The sequence below is a fragment of the Scomber japonicus genome, chromosome 23 (genome assembly GCF_027409825.1).
Source record: "Scomber japonicus isolate fScoJap1 chromosome 23, fScoJap1.pri, whole genome shotgun sequence".
Classification (NCBI taxonomy): Eukaryota; Metazoa; Chordata; class Actinopteri; order Scombriformes; family Scombridae; genus Scomber; species Scomber japonicus.
The window spans coordinates 18,004,751-18,029,373 of NC_070600.1; the positions used below are offsets into that span (position 1 = coordinate 18,004,751).

The 24,623-nt window shown below is 39.5% G+C and overlaps 1 protein-coding gene across 1 annotated transcript in view; it reads left to right on the top strand.

Moving 5' to 3' along the window:
* Positions 1-4,565: 4,565 nt before the first annotated feature.
* si:dkey-97m3.1 (fatty acyl-CoA reductase 1) overlaps positions 4,566-24,623 on the top strand; it is a 53,550-nt gene continuing 33,492 nt past the window's right edge. The window contains exon 1 of the mRNA XM_053313873.1: positions 4,566-4,651. Coding sequence (XP_053169848.1) covers positions 4,643-4,651 — 9 coding nt within the window. The 5' untranslated portion in view covers positions 4,566-4,642. The remainder of the gene's footprint in view (positions 4,652-24,623) is intronic.

Genomic DNA, 24,623 nt, shown 5'->3' on the forward strand with positions numbered 1-24,623 from the left:
CTGGCTGATTAGAACATCTGGTGGTTTAAATGACTTGTGTGTACATTTTCCATCAGTCCACTAGAGGTCAGTGCAGACCAGGCATATATTCTTCTGATGCTTGGTTTCATAATTGTTGAACTTACATAAAGTTCTTAGTCCTCTTATGAAATGTTAGAGAGATTTTACAAGCCAGTTTGCTAAACAACATTTTATGATATTTGCATACATGCATGTATATTGAATAACATTACGTAACACCATTTTTATTCCAGGGTAATTAGTGTTATTTCCTAATTGCTTATGCTTAAAAAGTATAGAAAATGGCTGTTATTCCCTTGGCTTTTGTGACCTGGACAATTATGGAAATTTTTGGAAATTTAGTTTGAAATGGGCAATTTTGCACATTGTATTTCACATAAAGTCAGAAAAAAAGGGCAAATGAATCAAAACTAACATGTATTTATACTATAGTCATACGAAAGTGACCACAAAAGATTTAGAGGCAAATCAGTTTAATGAATCATCCACCAAATGTATTCACTCATCATTGTATCCTGTGATTCATATGTTGCTTTTTTTGACTCATGTAAACGAAAGAAGTGTACAAAATTTCCCCCCTTTTCCCAATGGAAACAGGTACATTTCTATGAGTAGGTACAAAAAAACACTGTCCTGGTCTCAAAGCCTGAAGGGAATAACAGCCATTTTCTCTTCTTTGTATGCATAAGCGATTAGGAAATAACACTTAGTACGTAGGTACAAAAAACAGGTAAAAACTTGCTACACAGTATAATAAACAGTATCGCTGCCCTTTTCTCACATTTTGCTGGCTCTTCACACTCTTTACCAGCCTTGTGAAAGTCAAGAACACCACCTATCATGGTTTTTCACACATACATCATGTTACAATACACACAAAGTAACAATAGCATTAAATGTCATGATTCATTTCAAACTGGATTAAACATTTCAGCTCTCATTAGACTCGATTTAACATGTCCACAGGTGTGACTCTGTCTGCGTTTTACCTCAACTAAGCTCCTGTTGCTGTGAGCAGAAGGTCAAACAGCCTTTGGCATGTATAAATTGTCGACACATGTAGAGGTTTATGCATCAAACTGACAGAAAAGTGATGCAATAGAAAACAGAGAGTGAAACTATGGAGCTCAGCAGGAGAAGGACAGCGAGCTCTCCTGCAGAGGCATCGTTGTTCTGGGCTGCGTGCTGCCAGCTGGAGGATGCTGGCTGGTGCCTGTGCTCTCCACAGGAACAAATCAATCCAGAGCTGTAGATACTCGTGTCTCCTCTGGGAGAACGACAAGCTTAGTGCGGGACTTAACAGACTGCTCTGCTCAATCTGAAGAGACACAGAGGACATTAGAGTTGAGGAAGTACCTTTGACATGTTTACCAAATGGCACTCAAAGGCAATCAGTAGCATTCTGTACAATGTGGGGTTCAAATCATTAGTAATGCTCAGCAACTGCTATGCAGACAGATGACGAACAGTCTGTTTTATAGTAGTTTCACAGATTGACGCTGCTCGTTTAAGCTTCACAAATGACCAGAATGGCTCATATCCCTGGACCTCTCCTGCATCTGACAGCACTACACACTGCCCTTATGTATCTTTATCTAACACACTCACACACACACACACACGCACACTAATATGACAGTAGGCATGACTCAGATTTTCACAGCAGGGTTTGATGGATTGCTTCCCCCCCCTCCGCTGACATCTCTGGTGTTCTTCCTCACTGAATTGCTTTATTGTGTGGCATCTCATCAACACTAAACATACTGCCAGTGAAATAACTGCAGTGCAGAGATAACACAAAGTACAACGAGTTCATCCTCCAACAAGACTTCTCTGTACACTGCAGGAAACAAATGTTTAACAGCATCTGCACTGATCACTGGTTTCAATATCTACAGCTGTGACTGTCTCACTTTAGACTGGATCAACTTAATAGATGCTTTTATTTGAGGTGAGCCAGGCATTGTTTTGCCGTAAAAAAGGGGAATCCTCCTTATCTCCCCATTAGCTCATTTGCAGAGCTTTTATGTGGGAAGCCAGAGAAGCCATGCAGGTTTACACAACAAGAAGTGTCTGTTCTTTTCTCATTAGTTCACCAGATTTTCTCAGAGTTGCAGGAAAATTAATTAACTTGCAGTTGCTCATATGGCAGAAAAAACACAGACTTTAGAAAGTCCTGACTATGCACCATTTAATGCTCAGTGAGTCATCAGCACTCTTGGTAAAACTACTTGGAGTGTATAAGCCACAGCTTTCTGTATTAAACACTCCAGCAGTCTGCAAAAAAATGATATCCTGGATCATGGTACAGTGGTTATGAATGCTTCTGAGAAAAACGCAAATGTAAGGGACAACAAATAATATGTTGCACAATAAGGATTACCTGCAGAAAAGGCAGAGGGTTGTCATGTTCCTGTGTAGTTTTCATTAAAAAAGAGAGACTGTCCTGTTATAACAGACTCAGCAACAGTAGATTCTACCAGTGTGCAAGGGCAGGGTTTGCGGGGTAAAAAGCCATTAGACTTGTCCTGAGCAGACATTTTTATACAGTCACAAGCACACTCATGATTACACACTCTCACATACAGTATCATTCATTCACCACAACTGTCTGCTAAACCTATCCTGCCATGTGCAGTGGTGTGTCCTCTTGGATGAATAGAGATCTATTTTGGCAATTGTATTAAAGTCATGGCACAGCTGTGGCTGAAAGTAAAAATCTGTGTCCTTCAGTTAAGTGCTGTGAATAAACTGAATCACAATGTGAATCACAATCATAGCTGTAATATGAGGAATAATGGCACCAATGGGTGTTTTTAAGAGTTCTCCAGGCAACAGGTGGGATGTAATAGCACACAGGTACAGTATTTGATGCCTGATACTTGATAACTTTAATTATACATGAGTATTTTGCAACCCGGGCAGTAAATGATCAGTCTTGCATGTTTAATGTGGGTGTCAATATAAGTGTCATGTTTGAGCTGCAGAATGAACAATGGGTTCAGTTTAAGAGCGATCATGGATCACTTTATGTTAGGAGATGAGGTGTGTGTCCCCAGTGAGTTAGAGACACTTGAAGTTTATTAGACTGAACATGGGTGATATTTGATTTTGGAATAATAAAATGCATTTCTTAATTATCTTATTAAATTGATTGTCTACAGATAAATGGCCAATTTGGGAGTATTTTTATGTCTCAATATATTTTGTACTACATCCAAGTAAAAACTCAAGAGATTATTCATCAGCAAGCATCATCATTTCCTTTGTCAAGGGCCCACAAATACCCATACAAGATCATACATCTCAGAAACCTGATCTGAATGAATAGAAAGATGTGATGTACCTATCAATCAACCCATATTCTCTCTGGCTTTGCTTTATGAAATAATAACTGATCAACCACCCAAATGAGTGTGATGACAGTGACAGTTCTTAGCCTTTCATAATTTGTCACACGATCACTTACACGTGTAATAAACCAATTCAATATGTCAATGAAATAGCGTGTTGCTCGTTGTGTTTTGCATATGCTGAATAAAACACTTTAATAATTCAAAGAAAAGCCCCAGCAGGCAAACTCTGTCTTATTTTATTGTCACCCTTTCTCTAACGGCAAGTGTTTGTATTGGCAGTAGCAGAATAAGTAATCATAACTATTAATATGGCCCGGTAAAAATACTGTAAAAGACATGCATTCATTTTTCACTTATAAGCAAAGAGTGAAAGAGAGGTAAGGTGGAACTTTTAATTCTTATATAATGCTGCTGGACAGTTTGATCAGTAATATTATATTTAATTCTACCTTTTCATTTGATATTAAGTCATGTTATGAGACTATATATCATCTTGTTTGGATAGGCTATTGTAATATTGTGATATGGCATAAGTGTTGTCTTTTCCTGGTTTTAAAGGCTGCATTACAGTAAAGTGTTATCATTTTCTAACCTGACCTTTACCCACACACAGTCATGATATATTAATATTGAATTATTTGGTCAAAACTGTTGTACTTGATTTTGTCCATATCGTCCAGTCCTACTGTCAGGTTTAATGTACTGGTACAATGTTTTCATCTGCAGTTGCATATTTTTAAGTGCTTTTATGGGCTTTTGTAAATTAATTTAGGGTAAAATGAGTTAGAATAGCATAATTCAATATTTTTCATATCTAAGCATCATAATAAATCTATATCTGCTTGGGGCCCTTTTAGTTGGGGGTCTAAGACAGTTGCTTACCTTGCCCAATGGTAAACTCCGCCCCTGCTTGTTACAAATAACGATTAAGTATGAAGAAACTCACCTTAACTTCCCGGATTTTTTGAATGAAATTTGATGTGACGCTCGGTTTGCATACGACAGCACGGCGTGCACCGGCGAGACGGGCGGGGTGACACGCCCTGCCCACTCTGTGTCTCATATTTGTTTAGCAGTCTGTCTCCATGCTTTAGTCTGCAGACAGACAGACACACAGACAGGCAGTCGGCGGGGCCGAACCGGTGGAAGTATCCCAGCAGCCAGAGCCCCGGGGCGGCCGGTGGGAGGAGGCAGAGAGTCCGCAGCTGCTGCACCACACAGCCTCTTTGACAGCCGCAAGAGGAAGGAGCCACCCGCACCGAGTCATGTCTACGGTAGGTTCAGCGTTTTATCTCAGTTTTCTGTCATGATAAGGTGGGTGTATTGAGGGTTTTTTTTTGGGGGGGGGGGTTGAGTGTAAATTCTGGGGAGCAGCGGTGCGTCGTGGAGCAGCTTTCACTGGTTGTATGGGCTGTGTGGTCGGAGCAGCGGGACTGAGCATCAACACGCCGGGGCTGAAAATACCTCCGAGCACGGTCCGAGTGGTAAAATTCACAGTGTGTTTTTGGGGTGTTTTTTGGGTTAGGGTTCAGGCTTTCGTTTATTCCTGTTTAAACGCTATTTAAAGGTTGGGGTTTAGTGAGGAGATAGGGCGCAGTTGGCTCGATGCTGTAGCCGACTCCGACAGCAGGGTGGCGGGGCAGCGGAGCAGCCAGAGCCGCAGTCGGCATGGAGCAGCATGGGAAGTACGCACGGTGGCCTTCAATTGAAAAGCAAACACTTAAAACTACTTATTTGCTGCTTTTGGCTCTAGTGATTTGCAGGTGGAGGAATCCTGAATCCACAGGTTGCCTCTCAATGAATGAATGAATGAATGAATGGATATTGAAGTCAGCATATGGCCAGTTACTTGAAGAAAGAGGCCTGTGCTTGAAGAAATCCTCTGTCAGGAGATCAGATAAGTTATTGTGAAATCCAACATGATGTACATGAGTTGTGGAAGATTTCTGCACTAGATTTTAATCTCAAGTGAGCTATGTTACAATTAAACACTTGGAATTTGACTTGTGTTTTAATTGCCCCGACCCCACCACCACCACCTGGGCCAATTAGCTAATGGCTTGAAAGCAGCACTGGATGAATCACACATTTTCAAGTGAAATCCATGAGTGGTTTCACAACTACAGATTCTGTCACCATCTGTGGTGGAAAGTACATTTATTCCATTAGGTGCTGCTTTACACTTCCACTGCACTACATTTCAGAGGGAAATGTTGCACTTTCTACTCTTCTACATTTTACATTTGTCAGCTTTAGTAACTTTTCCAACAATGATTTGACACAGTGGACAATATAACAAGCTTTTAAAGTACAAAGATTAAACAGTGGTTTCCAACCTTTTTGGCTTTTTGACGCCTTACAGTCTTACACGTCGAGTTGTTAAACTTCTCACATGGTTTCATTAAACATTCACATGATCCAATATTTCACCAAATATAAGAGGAAAAAGTCCCAAAACTGAAAACAGATTTGTATATCAGAACTTTTTTTCCTTCTTTTCTCTTCCATTTATCATCTCATAACCTCTCAGATTTATCTAGTGACCCTTTGACCCAACTGTATAAAGTAGTTTAAACTAGCGCCACCTCCAGCACCTACTATAGTAACATGCTGTTTCAGTATGAATAGTTTATTGATATCATATACTATCAGTCAGAGGAACAAAATTAGTACTTTTACTTTAATACATTCAGTACATTTTGCTGCTAACACTTATGTACTTTTAATTAAAGGAAATGTAGGTATATTGTATGTGGATGTCCAGTCAGTGTTGTAATGACGTTAACGGGAGTAATACATTCCTCAGTGCATGCTATATTGACTGAGAAAGCTTAGTTTTTCAACATTTTCACTCTCCTTTCAGCCCGAGCTGACATCAACTCATGACAGATTCCTTTAATCATCTGCTCCACACCCAGCATGCGAGTTCACTGCTCCGCCTGGCTAACTTTGTGGTGTTTTTCCTTACTTTTGGGAGTTTTTTCCATTACACAGTCATAGTTGTCTGCAGTCCTTCATCAAACCTGTTTCTGCTTGTACTATTCCTCCTTGCATTATTTCTAACAGATCTATTGACCAATTGGCTCCAAATATGTTCATATCTTGTATTGTGAACAGTTTTTTAGCACTGATATAGAAGCTCCTCTAATTCTGGGAGGCAAATATTTAATTTCCTGAACATTCTTTATAGTAAAAATCTCATGTTTTTAAGTAAGAGTGGGCTCATCGTGAGGTGAGCCTTAAAGAGAAAGGAACTAAAACTGCATGTTAAGAGACGGAGGCTGAACTGAGGGGCTGCATTAAGGGTATAGTAGTAATAATAGTAGAGTATGAGATAAGTGAGTTATTTGAAGTCCATTGGAGTCACAGAATAAAAACACAGAGCTGAAAATGAGCTTAATATTTCTCATTTAAGTAGGATCTTTCATGCTGGAGTTTGACTTGTAATGGAGTGTTTTTACAGTGCTCTATTGGTACTTTTACTTACTGTAAGTAAAGTATATCAGTACTTCTTCCACCACTGGCCACACATGTTTCACTGAACCCAAGTTTCCTTTAAAAAAACAAAACTAATCACTCAATCATTTTATTCCCCTATAAGTGTTGGCTATGAAGGAAATTCATAGTCAGTGAACGTCTGCTTCTGCTTTTTTTTTTTGGGATGGATGTTGGACAAAATAAGCACATCATTCAGAAAAGAGTTGGCAGCCTCTCTTCCATCACATTTGTTTTATTTTGAAAGTTTTACTGGAAGTGGCATTTTATCAACGTGCCTGCCTTTGACGCTCTTGCTTGGAGAATGTTGGCATAGATTTGTGGAAATACTCTTTTCATTACACGGCCCTCTAAGGGTCACAGCAATAATGTAGCCCGAGTATAAATAAGAGGTGTTGTTTCAATTGCTGAAACACCAAAAATGACCCCCGTGACAATTTATCTTCCCTCCCTGTGAGTGAGACTGTGAGTATGAGAGAGAGAGAGAGAGTGTGTAGGTGGTTTTGCCATGTGGAGGCATTGCTGTCTGTCTGACTGAATGGTCTTAAGATGACAGACAGCTCAGCACACTCTCTTGACTGTGAAATGTGCAGCTGGGCAGCAGCAGCAGCTTGTGTCCACATCAGGCCGTGGCTTGTTTTCTGTGCTGATGGAGACTCCCCTCATATGGATGCACATCACACCACAGACACCAATTTTAACAATGATTTCCTCACAGAACAGAGAAGAAGAAAAAGGCTTTGTAGAGAGTGCTGTCTTTGGTAAGAGCAGTTAAAGTCCTGTTAAACATTTTTATAGCGGGAAAGGTGGACTCCTTTGACCGGCTTGACTGAAACGACCAGACTCACCCGCTCTGCGTACTTTTATAGTCACTTTTATGGTTCTTGACTTATTCTGAGTGTGTTTTCATGATAAAGGGGGCTGCATATTTGTTCCAAATGTTGCACAACACATGCCAGCGTCCTCCTGCAAGGGCATCATGTTCAGCACACAGGTGAACTCTCAGGCTTTTAGTGAAGATCTAATTGATTATAGCCAACAGTGGAAGGTTTTGTTAAAGCCTTATCGCGTCTCAGTTACGTAGGATTATGTGGATTATTTTCTCAATTAATGGATTTGTTGTTTGGTCCAAAATATGGAGAAAAATGTCCATCACTGTTTCCCAAAGTCCAATGTGAAGGCCAATGCTTTGTCCACAACCCAAAGATAATAGAGCTGCAATGATTAGTCGATTTAATTGGCAACTATTTTGATAATTGAGTAATGGGTAATTTTTCAGATGAACATTCCTTGGTTCAAAGGTCTCAAGTGTCTAAATTGTCTTGGTTTTAAGAAATTGTGAAAATGTTCAGATTAATTGATAATAAAATGAATTAATAGTTGCAGCTTTTTGCTTAATTCGCACACAATAAGCCAACAGTTTCCATCCAGATCAATATTGGATCTATAATTTAAATATTTCTATGATGAGATGATGTAGAAATAAAGCATACCTTCAATTATACAACCACTATTCCTCTTTTTATGTAGAAAAAAAGGCTCAAATAAATGAATCAGTCCATCATATGTTACAAATTGTGAGCAGATTTCCCTCTGTGGAGGTTTTTATTGTCTGAATATCTTATCATAAATGTTGCTCGCTTATTAGGAGGGAAAATGAGAAAAGCGCCTTGCACTGATTTCTAATTCGAGACCACAAAAAGAGCTCTAATTATCATGAGAGGATGACCTATATTTGTTCTTAGATAAGTGTTAGGTACGTGTGCACGCATGTTTGTAAATGTGTGCTCATTACTATATTTATAGCTGCACTAAGAATGATCAGACGCTGTCAGGAAGCATTTTATTCCCAGTTCGGCCTCAAATAACACTAACAAATTTGTACTAGTTTTTCATGACAAGAAATGCTACTAATTCCAATGGGAAAATGGCTGAATTTGCACATTTTCATTCACATAAAGTCAGAGAAAACAACCTGACTCACCGAATACAATGATGGGAGACTGAATTTGGTGGCCTGATTGGTGAAGGTGATTTCAGTATAATCTAAATAACTACTCACTTCTAAATCTAAATCTTTTGTATAACTTTAATAGAAATACATGAATGAAAATATGCAAATTAGCTTGTTTTCAATTTGGAATACGGGTAGATTTAAAATGATCATTGTCCAGGTCACAAAATTAAAGTTTGAAAGCAATAATAATTTTTTACACTTTTTTTTTTTAGGCAATTAGGAACTAACACTGACTACTGAAATTGTGTTATAATGTAGTGAAAAGCTTTAGAGAAACATATCACGTGAGCTGAGGCAGATTTTTAGACTCCTTCTTTTGTCATCCGGGTTGGTAACCTGTAATTGACTCTCTGCGCTCTGTTGTCTTTCACCACAACTCTTTCTACTGTTCTCATCCTCTCTTTCTCTTTCATTTTTTTTTTTGCTTCTTGTGCTTCTTTCCTCTCTGTCTCCTGTTGCAGAGCCCCATAAATATTTAAATACTAACTAGATGTTGACTGCTCTCTCCAGTCCTCCTCCTCCTGTTCCTCCTCCTCCTCCTCTTCCTCCGATGCATTTCCATACCACTGAGAGTATGGTACAGTAACTGCAGATGCATGATGGGTGAGCAGCGTGGGAGCAGATCCCTCCTTGCATCTCTCTGCAGTTTCAGAAAGTTGTGATTGAGGGGTTAGGGTGGTTGTGGTCGGGGGTGAGGGGGCGGAGGGGTCGGGCGGGGGTTGGGGGGATTGCAGTGCACTTCCTCCTTTAGCGTTCAGCAGATAAACAGCCACTGCAAGGATGTTAATCTTGAAGTTGTTAGTCGGTGGAAGAGAGCAGAAGAGGAGAGAATTAGAGAGTGAATTACTTTGCATTATTGATTTTCCTGATTAATCATTCTGTCTTTTAGAATATAAAACTGCAAAAAGAAAGTCCATTACAGAAGGACTGCAGCTAATGATTATTTTCATTATAACACAATCTGCACAATGTTTTTGTGATTCATCGATTAGTTTTGTCTATAAAATGTCAGAAATTGGTGAAAAATGGCCCACAGCCCAAATTTACATCAAATGTCTTCGCTCAAAATCCAAAGACATTCGGATTATCGTCACAGAGGACAAAGAAAACTATAAAATTCCTGCGTTTGAGAAGCTGCAGCTGGCAAATTCTGGCAGTTATGCTTTAAGAAATTGCTCATCTCCAGTCGTTGAAGCTCTTAGAACCCAACGTGGCATCTTCAAATGCTTTGTTTTGTCCAACCAACAGTAGAAACACAGATTTCATGAGTGGTCTTTTCAGCTCTCAAACAAACATTGCCTGAAATCAAGCCATGATGCTTCCTGTAATTTGTCTAAGGTTCATGTTGCTGGCACCTATTATGTTATTTAGACGCTTGCCAAATATGTCAAACTTGATTATATCTGCGTTCACGTTACCTTCCCACACTGACATTTCATTTCATGCCAACAGCAACATGGAACAACTTCATAAACACTCTCTGGATGCTTTCGCTTCGGTCTAACTTGAAAGTTTGGAAAGTGTGATTGATCTTCCTTGATTTGTCATAAGACGCTTCAGTATGTTTGAAAGTTACCATCTTGTCATACCAGTCGAGCCAGTGTCGGAGCTTCCATAGGGCTTTGTTACTGTCACACAGGAATGATAAATGTTGCAGTTCAGGTTCAACAGAAACATACACTGAATAGCTCGTAAAATAAATAGTAAAGCGCAGATGTTTAAAAAAGAAAAAAAAGTGCTTAAAGGAGTGAAAACTAAATCAGCTAAAAGTAGCACAGAGTGTAGCTGTCAGCTGTGCCATTTCTTCAGAGAGAGGCCAGGTGGGTAATGAAAGAGTGGTGTCCCTGCACCTGTGCTTGGCTGTGTTTTCTCTTGGGAGGACTGAGGATTGGTTTGCATCAGCAGTATTTGGTGGAGGGATGGAAGAGACCAGGGAGTCCGTAGATCCCACGTTCACCTTGAGGATTGTCCTTAAAGAGCCACGTTGTGTTTTGAATTTGCTAAACTCATCAACATTTTAAAGTACCTACAAGTGTGTGTTCAAGTTTTAGCTCCTTAACTACAAATGATCATGTATACTGTGTTTTTTCTGCTGTTCAAGGCTTCAGTTGGTTTCCATTCATTAAAATGGATTTGCATACTCTTAATATAATGTAATGTTACTACAAAAACAAGAATGAATGCAGGCTTGTCTACAGGTGGTGACAAGTTCAACCAAAGAGTCTTTGTTAGATGGCTGCACCTGTATCCTGTTTAGACCTATGAATAAATAATAATAATGATCTTTATTGTATACAAATGTGGAAAGTTGCCATCAGCTTCTTTGGTTGGTTTAACGCATCATATTAAATCACAATACTTACAATGATAAATAACGCAACACCCGCAGTACAGACAACAATACCGGACATGGTTTCAGTGTTAAGGTTTCTGCTTCTTTTGATATGAAAGGCTTTTTATAGATTTTATGAATTCATTAAAAACAGGACGGACAGGATCAGACACAATTTGTCAGGCTTTGTGTTTCACCTGCCCTTTTTTTCATGTCTGTTGTTTCTGCTCTTTCCCAATAATTTCACTCGTCATGTTTGGAATTCTTGACAACCTGTTTTTTGTTCTTAGCCCCCAGGAGCCCACATGGTGTACACATATTACAAGTTAAAACACCAGAAAAACATTAAAACAGTCTCTAAAATGTTCTTACTCACATTGAATTTTTTTTTAAATGTCAGAATGAAGACACATTTATTCACTAATTCATAAAATGTAAAGTTCATCCTGTTAATCATCTCATGACCCCTCAGATTTATCTTGGGACCCTTGGTTGGTTCTGGACCTTCAGGTTGGGAATCACCGGGTTACACATCTCAGGAACATTTTAAGATTAGGTCTGGGTATCAAACCTTTTTTGTTTTTGGGTACTGGCCAAAGAGTTTTCCTTTTTCTTTACTCAGGTAGTTAATGATTTAAACCAGCTGTTTTTGCCAGTTTTTAGATTGTGTTTTAGGCATTTCTGTCAAATTGGGGGAAAGGAGTTTGAAGAAAATATTAAAGTAATTTGTATCTGTACCAAAAATTAAGTATGTATTGGCACAAATATAGACATTTTCAAACAATACCTACCCCTGTTAAATTCATCTCAAACTTATATAACTTGTATAACTAACAATTATTGGAAAGAATCAACATTTCTGAAACAGCATCATCAGCAGTTTGTAGTAAATGGACTAAAACTGGCTTCTTTCTTAAGTAAATGTAAATCAGCATGGTTCACCTTGCGGCGGCCCCCTTCCATCTGTGCGTCCTGTGGGCTTCTCGGTATCCAGAGGGCGATATTGCAGTGGGGCCGTTTGACATTGAGCCCCGCATGGACGTGGGTGCTCTGTTAACAGCATGTCATTGGAGAGTAATGGAGAGGATTTAGAGGCTCTCTCTGGCAAGCGAGTGCAATCTGAGTGTTGATTTAATAGAGCCAATGACCACCACATAAGCCCTCTGAACACATGAGTACACCAAAATATCAAAAGCGTAGCAATCAGCTGCATCTAACTGAAATGACAAAAAGACAGTTTTAAACAAAAGTGTGTTTTGACTTTAAACAGCAGTTGAATTATGAGAGAATGTAAACAGATCCTATTGAAACTTGTTTGCTATAGGTTAAGCAAAGGGAGGGAACTTCATCTTCACTGACGGTGACTTCCAAATTATAGTCCTGTCTCAAGAGTGAGTGGCATGTTGAGCAGGCAGGTATTGCAACATTACTTCAGAGCTACACTGATCTTTTGTTAAGGGCGTTGTTACGTGACGTCTAGAGAAACATGATACTGCAGGTGACACAAAGCCGCTTGAACCCAGCCCTCGCATAATTACCCTTCCCCAAAGAATTAATGCAACTCACCATGCAGGTAGATTTACACTGTGGCTGTGAGAGCTGCAATTTGTGTACACACATGTCATAATAATTTGCATGTGCAAAGGTTGAGAAAAGGTTCAACTGTTGAGAAATTGGCCTCCAAAGAGCGAACCGCAAGCTTATGATCCAATAACTACTACACCCTCATCAAAAGAGGGAGACAAATAAGACACAAACACTCATTTTTTCTACAAAACAACTATCGTCATAGTTTGAGACCTTGGTTTTTTTTTGGGGGGGGGGGGGGGGGGGGGGGGGGGGGGGTTGGCAGCGTAAATCATACAGCGTAGTTGGACGTTGTCATGGTGTCTGTACATAGAAATTTGACCCGTACTCTACAGATGTGATCTGATTATTCTTTGAAACATGTCACTTAAAAAAAGTTTTTTAAGGCCCCATGTGATGGTGACTGTACTTCCAGTCATGCTTTAGTGAAAAAATCAAGAAGGGATCTTTTAAACCAGTTTTGGTGTGAGTCACAGTAAGATAACAGGAGTGGTTTAAATGTCTAATGGGGCAACCAAAGAAGGATTTCTTAAATAAAACCAATGGATTATGATTATATAGAATGAAGCAAGGATATGTACTGGTATTCATAAGAGTAGAGTCACTCCAAAAAAAAAAGAAAACTACCATTTTCATTAAACTATCACCAGGTGCAGGTAGAAATGATCCTTATAAGCTCTTAGAGTGCTGAGAGAAGACTTTTTAAAATTAAATTCACTACATAATGCTGCAGGTGCTGCACAAGTCCTTATTACCTCCATATATTAGGTGAAGAAAAGTAGCATGTCATATTATCATACAGTATATTATCTTTAATTATTGGCCCCTGTGCTGAAGGGAGGTTTATAAGTTTATGTAGCTCTTCCTGTTTTAATATCAAGTTCCTCATTTTGAGCTGTAGGACGGTTGGATTACCTTACTTTTGTTTGAGGCTATTGTGCTATTGAGTTGCTGCAAGAATGAAAAGTTCACCTTTCTTCTCCAAATTGACACCTCATTACACAGTATGTCTTTCCCTAGTCAGGGTTATATATTTTAAAGGGAGTAAAAAAGGATAAGCTCCAGGGGCTAATTTGGGGTGATGCTTGTCTCAGACCCCATTAGGGATGTCTGTGGCAGGGTGGCCCAACATTATTGTCTGTGTCTGGCTCCTTTTTTTTTTTTTTTCTTTTTTTGGATGTCCGCCCAGCCTCCTATGCATGGATAGCATGGCTGGCAGCCAAGGCAACGCATAGATTCCTGTTATACTTAGTTCACAGTCCTGTCTCTCCCTAAGAATTGACCATCGCCTCGCACCCCGCCTGCTGATTAGTTGAACCTTATTGAGAAATCAGGAGCTTATTGCGGTTGTATCCTCCACACAGGCAACGCACTAGATCACATTAGGAGCTGGGTGGAGAGGAGATAAAGGCAGACACTCATAGCATACCATGAAACTGTTAAAATAAGAAAGCAAACAGATCAAAGACGGTAAATAGCACAGTTTATCTGCTGTTTTAATAAAGCCCTCTGGCAAGTTGTTATTGACTTTGTGTCCTTTTTATTCTCCCCATGATGCCACCGTGCATGTCAAAGCCCTCACTTTTTGCTTTTAGCCTGATGTGATGCCGCAGCAATTAGTCAAAGAACATAAAGTTAAAGAGCAACAATTTAAATGAATGGTCCCTTCTTTTTTTTTTTTTCAGTGTACTGTTTTTTGTTTTTTTTCTTTTTGTCTTGGCTGCACCAGCACATTAGCAAACAGTTACCTGTTTACACATCCAGCAGACACAGAGCAACATTAGCAGGAGTAGTGTTTCCGGTAACCCTATGAATGTTAGACCAATATTTACACTACCTTCTAGCTGTATCCGGCTGTTTAAGCTGCTCAATGCTCCACTATGTTGACCTGCCAGTGAACTAAAACAATGAGCTGCAAGATGCTAGAAGGCGTCTTAGAGCTGAGGGGAACTGCAGAGAGAGTCTCTGTAGGTACTGTCAGTCACTGCCAGAGATATTTGAGAATGTGTTTGCTTGTCAACGTTGTAAAATGACAATATAGCTATGGTTTTAACTACTCGATAAAGGTACAGTAAGAACTAGAGGTGCAAAAAAGGCCAAATATTCTTTGGTTTCGGCTTCTCGGATGTAAGGGGTTGATGCTTTTCTTTATTAAATGTGACAGTAGGAAAGCGTAGTTGTCTATGTTGGTTTGGCAAATTCAAGACATCAACATGGACTCTTTTTTTCACATTTTACAAACAAAAACAGGAACCTACAGATGAATCAATAATGAAGGTAATTATTAGATGCAGCCCAAATTATAGAGCACTCACTGGTTTTCGTTGTCACCCCTTTTTAACAGGTAATTTCTAAGTGGTTGTCTCTTGTGTTCACTGCCTGTTCAAATGAGGCATTGGATCATGTTGAATCTTGAACATATAAAAACAGACACCATATTTATAACGTTTTACCTCACTACAGTACCACATCGGTTACGGTGGCACGACGGTATGACTCTTTAAGTGGCCCCTCCGAAATCACATCCCCTTTCCAATCCCAGGAAGAGAGCAGCATATATTTTAATCTCGCTGCCTGCTCTTGTTCCCAGAAGACAGCCAAAGCTGATTGCATCCTCTTTTTCCTTGAAACACACACACACACGCACACACTCACACGCACTCTCCAGCATCATCAACATCTCATCCCTCTGGCTCAGATTAGTTTTGTCTTCCATTCACCAAAATTAGCAACAACTGCTGTGTAGCGTTTCATGTTTTTCTGTTTCTTTTTAAAAGGAAAGAAGTGATGAGTTTGTGCTTCAGATATTATGACACCTTTTTTTTTTTTATTGGTTTATTTTTGGCAGGGTGATCCCCTATGTCACATTTACCAAACATAAAAAGATTATGATGGTATAGTGTTGAAATCCTGTTGCTTTAATGTATCCTAATCTGTCCACTAGTGTAAATCTGAAATAATCTGGATGTTCATGCACCATCAGTGGTGTGGCGTTTTCAACAGCTGACCTAAATTGCATGCTGAGTGGAGGAATGGATGGATGGATGGATGGATGGATGGATGAGACACTCAGAGAGCCCTTGTCATTAATTATGAACCTGGCTGGCGGCAACACAAGGTGAAGCTATCAAGTATGTCTAAAGTAGAGTTTAGTGAAATCTAGCTTTGCACTGGATACCTGATTGGTCACAGATATATATACAGGTTTCCATCCAAGGGAGCAGGTCGTTGTTCAGAAGACGTGACAGGGCTTCAGTTTGAATGTGCAACCTCGTGCATGTAAATGTGACGCTCACTTCTTGGAGGAGTGAAGATCAAGAGAGCAGATTTCTCAATTATTTAGCAGCTCTTCTGGGCTGAGTAATAGAGTTGAAATCAGTATCACAATATTATATTAATGTTTTTTTTCTGATGTATTACATGTCACACTGGAAAATGGATATAAAAATGGATACATGGTCCAAAACTTTGAACCTGATCTGAAACACATTACGGGGGGGGGGGGGGGGGGGTGAGACTTAATGTGAGTAGATTAATTTAAAAGAAGACACTTGACTGTTCACTTTGTCTCAACTCAAAAAACACTTTGTCTTCTGATGTGATTGATTGTGTAATCAGAGCTGATAGCGAGTCAGATTCACTTGGGTATCGGACATACTGTATTAACACGTTGATTTAAGACTCTCAGTAATACAACAGGAAACATCTAGTCTGATTAGATTAAGCATAATTTGGCTCTGGGTTACGTCGTTATTAGAAATAAAGTGGAACTGTGAAGAGTGAATTAAGTTAATTTATCTCTAACATGTTCATTACATCTGTAACTCAGGGCTGCTAGGATTAGTTGATCTACAGGAATTATTTTTTTATTTATTTATTTAAAAAAAAGGAAAAGAAACAATCCCAAATTCTTTGGTTTCAGCATCTTAAATGTGAATATTTGCTGGTTGCTGGTCGTCTATGACAGTAAACAGAACATCTTTGGGTGGTGAACTTATCAAAACGAGACATTCTAGGTTGTATCTTGGGCTTTTGGGAAACAGTGCTCAAAGTGTTTCACCATTTTGGCATTAAAAGACTTTTATACCATGCATGCATATCTAACCAGACCCTGAACCAACCAGTTGGCCAACAGCACACATGTCTGCGGTTATACTTAATTTAAATGGAACATCAGATATGAGCACACAGAAAATTGTGACATTTATCATAAAACATAAATCTGATAATCTGTCTTGATTTCGGCCAAGCAATTACCTAAATCCCTATCTCGATTTCGTAAAAGACAAGTTGATCTCTTAAATTTCTAGTTTTGCCCCACCTACTGATATTTAGTAGGTGGGGCAAAACAAGCCCCACTTACTCATATTCAACAGGTGAGGCAAAGATATTCAGTTTAAGAAGAAGAGCAGCAGACTTGAACTGGAACTAAAGAAGTTCTGAATTTTAGCTCGAAGTCATAGCTATAGTCATCACTTAAAGTTTGCTTGGAATAATTTGGATTATACAACTAAAAATAGGTAAGTGATTTTATATATGAGTAGGATATCTGGGGCACGGACTAAGAAATGTATGAATTTCCCAGTCCTTGCCCTGCGGCGATCAGCTAACACATTATTTAGAGCATTGAAGGTAGCTTCATGGAATCTCTTGCTGACCTTCAGTGATATCCTGACCTATCCCTCTTTCCACATTAGGGAAAATGAGCCCGCAGCATTAGTGACGAGGCAGCTGTGGCCTGAGTCGGTCTCGGTTTGTGTGATAAGAGGCTGAAACTGCCACGCTAATTAAGGCCTTTTTCCTGTCATCGCCGCATGTCTACATATGCGTTACTGCCAGGATGCTGAAAGTGAGTGGCCTTTTGTCAGCTGTTTTCATAATGACTGCCTCAAATGGATCATCAGTGATCACCGGGCTCGCCACAGCAGCTGTGTGGGTGTTTTATGTCAATTGAAAGAAGTGTGTAGCCTCACATCCAAGGAGGAGAGAACACTGCATGCTGAAAAATGCATTTCCATGTGATATTTGCAGATGATTTTTGACCTCAATTTCAATATTGTGACACAATTTTAGGGATGACTACTGCTACTTTTTAATATAATATTTACACAATGAGATTTTTGATAAATAATCATCAAAAATTATGGACCCCAGGAAGAGTAGCTGTTGCCTGGGTAACAGCTAATGGGGATCCAAATAAACTAAACTAAATAATGTGGATAAAAGTGGGTAACGTCAAATAATACAATACCTAGAACTGTCTGGTAACTTTAGAAAATGAAGTCACTTAACTGTAATGCAGCCTTTTAAAACCATTGGGAAACAGTGATTGATATTTTTCACCATTTGTTTGACATTTTATAGACCAAATGAATGACTAGTTGCAGCCCAAGTCAAATGAGAATTGGTGCAGCTGTGGCTGAGGAGGGTAGAGTTAGTCCCCATCAACTTCTGAGAGCTGAAGGTGATGTCATTAAAAGTTTTTTTGCCTGATTAAAAAGTACAGTCCCAGAATATAAGGTTAAGATGAGGCAACACACATTTTCACATTTAAGAGGCATAAAAAAAGAGACAGTCTGGACTTTTTAATTATAGATTATTGGATTAATCAATTATGAAGATAGTTGCAGATTTAATTTTCTATCAATCATCGTTAAAGCTCTACATGACAAACATTGAATAATATTACGACATTATAACCAGTCTCTTTGACATATTTCACCATCATGTTTCTTGAAGGCAGGTGCAGTCTATTAACAGAAAGACAAACTCAAACGGATCCAGTACTGACGTTTGGGATACACAAACTGAGAATCACAACTTCCTTAAAGGGAGCATTAGAATCACGTCACTGCTTCCTCCACCTGATTTATCAAGAATTCCTCACTGCATGTGACTGCCAGTATTTGTGTGATGAGTTTCCTGTAAAATGACTCCACACTGAGCTTCTGGGACTTCAACACTAATATGCTAATGTGGATCTTTTAGAGCCCTTGCTACAGGAGCATTAAGTTAAGCGATGGTATTTGTTAAGCAGGTGATGATGGCTACTTGTTAGTGGAAATGGGTGTTTCAATGATTTGCATTAGATAGTAAAATTACAGTCATATCTACTGGAAACTCTGAGGGAAGCCTTTCAGAAGGGCATGCATGCTTTTCATATTGGATGAGCTAATGTAAACTACCTGTGGAGAGTGTTTGTAGAAAGAAGATACTGAAGATCATATGTTCTAGCGCTGGCACTAATGATTATTTTCAATCCAAACTTCAATTTGTTTTGGTCTGTAAAAAGTCTGAACATTGGGAAAATTCTAAAAATCCATCAGTTTCCCAAAATCCGAAGTCTTACCAACCATCCAAAACCAAAATGATTCAATTTAATATAATTGAAATACACTAAATATTCACAAAAGAGCAGCAGTTTTTTGAAAGAAGCACCTTAATGATTAATTTACTCACAAAATAATTGCAAAGTAATGTTCTGTGGATCGATTCATTGACAAATCAACTTATTATTTCAGCTGTAGTTGACTTTGTTAGTCAGAAGTGAATAAAAGGTAGATACATGCAGTTTTATGTGCGTTTCATATTGGTAAAATACACCCAAGGCCCAAGTTATCACTTTCATCACAGATCAATGGAGTTACTTCACACTCCTGTAGTTGCAGAGTGTTACAGTATGTTTCACTGCTTTTTAATGTTGAATACTAAACAGCCTTCCTTCAAGTTCTGTGTAGATTGAATAGGTGGAGGACAATCCATTCTCCTCAAGACCAGTTATTCTTAGTCTCATTGTGTTTCTGTAGGGAAAAGTTGAGATCACACACAGACTAGAAACTGATAGTCTATCACCTGATCCGTAATTACATCCAAAGCCGGCAGACGGTGTGGTTTGCTACTCGATAGAAGTGCGTCAGATTCATGATGACCACACGGCTCAGGGTCATGGCTTCTTGGCCCCGCTGCAGCAACTCGGAGTACAGAGCACCAGTCTGGGTCTGAGCCAGGCGTAAACTGACACCGCAGCTCTAGAGAGGCTCCGTCACTCAGAGGCGGCTGGTGTGATTACAGAATCCCTCTGACATCAGACACAGTGCAGACAATACACTGATGCACACGTATGCAAACACACAGAAACATAAGCTCTCAGACTGACACTCAATCTCCCGTGGCCAGATATCTGATAGAGCAACGACCTTCATGTGAAGATTTGAAACTGACTCATGCTTTAAAAAAAAAAAAAAAAATCTAATTAAAGAGACACTGCTCAAATTCTTGAAGCCCACGGCTAATATAATTAATTCTAATTAGATGAGCCTTTAGCTTCCTTGTAAAAAGTAAAAAATAAAAAAAATTAAAATGAAATAGAGGAGAAGACCTGCTGCTTTTTGTGCATTAATGTAATCTTGGATAAAAAGTGGGTTTGTGTAAGGGGGGCAATGTCACAACCTTGTACACTGGAGCAGGGGGGGGTGGAGACTGGAGGATGCATCGTCATTAGGGCTGGGTATCACTTAAAAGATTAAGTACCTCACATGGTAAAGAACAAAAATATAGCCTATATATTTGGGTTGTGGGCTGTTTGTGTGGCTTTGAGAAAAATGCTGACACTTCATAGACCAAATGACTGCTAATGCAAAATAATTGTTATTTTCAGCCCTAGCTAAATATAGGACCAAGGATGGAGAATACAGTACATTGGCGCTAGAGATCAGAAGCATTGAGAAGGAGTAACATAAGTATCAAGTACAGCCTTACAAAGGGACTTCCCTGAGTGCTAGTTATAATAAAATCACTCAGCTTCATTTTTTTTTTTTTTTTAAAGGAGCTAATTCATTATTTCTAATCTTATCATCAGGTCAGTACCCCACCCTCTTCCACTCCCTGTGGGTAAAGAGAAGCACAGGACCGGCTCATTTCCTCTACTTAATCCTGTCACAAAGACATGAAACAGCAAACGTTTAAGCACGACTCAACCAAAGCTTAGACACATAATATCACCCTGCAGTCGTTAACAGGTGATCCTAACGCCTTCCACACAGATTGAGACTCGCTGTGGGTGGGTGGGTGCTTTGCAGTCTGTACCTGAAGGTGCAGGACATGGTTTCTATTATGGGATAAGATGAGGCTCATTCCCGAAATGCTCCAGAGTTCCTCTAGTTGGATGTTGTCTTTTCAGAGGTCTCCATGTTGGCACTGGGATGTAAGAACAACTGCCCACAGTGGTAGTACACTTAACGGAGCCTTTCAGGGTCTCTGTGTTATTTACTGAAAGGGACTGACTCTTTCTTTGTGTTGCCTGGCACTGCCGTTCAAGTCGACTAATGCTGCCTTAATTATTGGCTGTGTTTTGCAGCATTTTGCTCTTTCTATTTTTCCCACACTCCCTCCCCTCTGCTGCCTGTGTCGGCTTTTGTCCATTTATAATGGTCTTAGCTAGCATGCAGCTGTAGAGCTCGATTTTTTTTTTTTTCTTGCCTGTGTCTCCGGCAGCACTCGGCTGACCCACTAATGGAGGGGTTGTGTGAGGAAAGGCCGGAGGCAGCAGAAGGACTGCAGAGCTGCGGCTTAAAAAGACCCGCCTCTAACAAACAGTGTGGACCTCCTGGGGAGATGAGCTTTGATTAAGGAAAGAAAAAGAAAAAAAAAACAACCTTAAGTCAAAAGAAAAGGGGAAACATGAAATAAGGCCAGAGTGCAGCAGCAGCAAGGACAACAGTGAAGCTCTGCAGCTGAGCTCTTTTCTCAAACCTTTGAGCATCTCCAAACTTTTAATTCTGAAATGACCCTGAGCGACTTTGGTTGTGACGCTGTGTTTTTTGTTTTTTTTCGATATTGCATCATAACCTGAGAAGCCGGTCCCTGAAGGTTTTTAGTTCTTGTCCTTTGCTGCCCACTTCTTTGACTTGTCCTTTCAAGTCATAATGCGGACGCTAAAGAAGATGCTTCCTTTTATTCATCAGTGATGACACAACAAGGTTAATGCTGTCAGACAAGCACACTGAGCCTCACTCTGCTCGTACCATTGACAAGGACAAGCACAGAAACATTAAGACCACAAGTTTTGTAGTTTGTCGCTTATGTAATTTATAACATGATGAAGACGAACAGAAATAAAACATGCTGGCGGCCTGAGGAAGCAGCATTTTAAAGCGTGCGTTCATGCACACTAGGATACTGTACTGTGTGTGTGTTTGTGTGTGTGTGATGTCGCTTTGAATGTTTTCTTTAAAGCATGATTTTCCTCATCCTGATTTTGAATAATGATGGTCTAAGTGCTTTCCAACCTTTTGCTGCGCATTACCCCTCTTTATATATATTAGCTTGCATTGTGAGTTTTTTAACATAGATTAGAGAAAACTAACTGTAAAATGATTTTTTTCAATTCTAATTTCCTACCATATTAATCACCTCATTACACTTTTAGCTTGATCTCACAATCCCTTGTTTTGGATTTAGCCCTCAATTTTTTGGAAAAGCTGGTCTAAATTCAAATATATATTTTACCACTACATTGTGTAATTAACCTGTATACTTATTGATTACCAATCACACTGGAACACAGAGAATCAAACACATCTAATAGTTGGCATTAAATTCTTCGTCATGTCGTGTTTAATTGACCAGATATTTCTTAATTTAAATCATAACTTCGCCATTATTATATAGTATTTCATTTTTGACAAGTTTTAGTACTGCTGCTTGTTAAGACTTCAAAATCAAGTCAGTTAATTAGGAACACTGTCATTTTTCTTTAAGGAAGGTGTATAATGTGAGTAATTGCTGTTGTTTTTTTAAGTATCCTTTGACAGTTCGGATGGACACTTTTCATTAATTTATTATATTTTGACTATAGACTTAATGATTAATCATAAAAGTAATCAGTACAATAATCAATACTGTAATGTATCGTTACCCTGTTTCTTTATGTAGGGTACATGACGGATTGACACCTTTTTTTTTCTTTTTTCTTCTTAAAACATTTTAAACAGTATCCAGCCCTTTTTTTTTATAATCACATTTGTATTTCTACAAGGAGACAGAAACTGGATGTCTTGGTTTTAACCAGTTTAGCTTCTGGTTTCTATGCTTGCTCGTAGCAGAAGGTGGCTGGACATCATCAGCCTGACTGACACACGCAGGAGGAGACAGGAGGTGGGGGGGGGACGTCCAACTTTAGAGGAATACAGTAATGTGTTTTGAGTATGAGTGGATCTGGGATGTGCATGTCCGTTCCAACACTTTTCCAGCTGCTGGAACATTTCCATTGTCGTGCGTTAATCTGTAGTGACTCTCAACCCCACCCCCCCCCCCCCCTCCTCCTACCCGCCTTGCCCTTGTCCTCATGTCTTAGAATTTAATGCTAACTATCATCCTGTGTGTTGTGCTTTCTGAACGGCAGGGGCCTCAGCCAGGGGACCTTGACTGTGACCTCTTTTTGGTGCATACAGAGAAGCAAATCTGTAGATATTACCTTGTCTGTGATATATAGAAGAAGGATTAAGATAATCTCTGTTTGAAATGAGTCCATATTTTGCTCAACAATTCAGGATAAACTCCTTTTCAACTTGGCTTCTTTGCTTAAATCCAGGCTTTTAGTTTTCTGTGATTCCTCTTTTTCCACTGCAAACATGTGGAAGAATCACTCAAACACACACACACACCTCTTTTTCTCTGTGTGTGTAAGATAGTGTAATTCAATATTGCATGCACAGACGGCATAATGGAAGGAAATAAAGTAAGTAGAAGATGGTTTTGTTATCTGGGCCACGTTTGGCTCAGGAGGATTTGGGTTCTGTGTTCTGTCTTTGGGCAGACTTCACAGCCCAGGAGAGAGGATGAAAGAAGCAGAGGAGGAAAAAGAAAAACACATCTTGTGAATCAGTAAATGCGCTGATCTAGCATCGGTCTTGGCTAAATGTTGCGCTATAGATGCCAAGTGAAAACTTTTACAAGTAGGCATCCCATCAGGCCTGCCTTTTACCAGACTGGCTGGCAAAAGGTTAGACGGGACCGAGCATGTCTCGTTTCTGCAGTTTGTTTTGGGGTATGATGTCAACCAGAGACAGGAAGCTGTCATCCGCTCTCAAAGAAGCCTGTGATGCATCGCTCCGTCGTCGTCGTGGTTACACACAAATGAACAACAACATTGGCATCGTGGCTGTGAGCTTTTAGTCCACACATCCAACACAATGCTTTGATTAGAAGAAATGTAGCCTCGCTCTGAGTCACTGAGGAAACACTGCTGAAGTCACATGACAGCTAAGAGAAGTTATTGTCTGAAGGGAATGGGGACAAAGTCTAAAACGGCAAATCAATAAAAAAAAAAAACACATCTTCTTTTTGGTGGCTTATACATAAAGCCAAGTAGTTAAAGATAAGTCATGTGGCTTCCCTTTAAAAAAAAAAAAAACACCCACTAACCAAAGTGGCTTCTTGGTTTCAAAGTTCACTTTTTTGTCGCTGCTGAAATCATTATGAATCATGTTAGTCTTACTTTGCACTTCCACAGAAGCTGGTAGAGGTACAAATATTTGGGAACTGAAACTTACAGGAATTAGTTAGTAAATTCTGTGCAAACTTGATAATAAAGTTCTTGTGATTGTTTTCAGCCACTCTTATTAGCACTCATATGAATACCACGTACATGTGCACAAGGCTTTTCTGCAGCCATTGTCCAGCAGGAATTAACTTCCCATTTACTCTCTCGTTTCCTCCACTTCTTCTAATAAACCTGCTATAATAGTATTGTTGTCTCGGCGAGTTTCAACAGGCCTCTAACGTCAACCCCATCAGATCAAAGTACTAAAGTGCA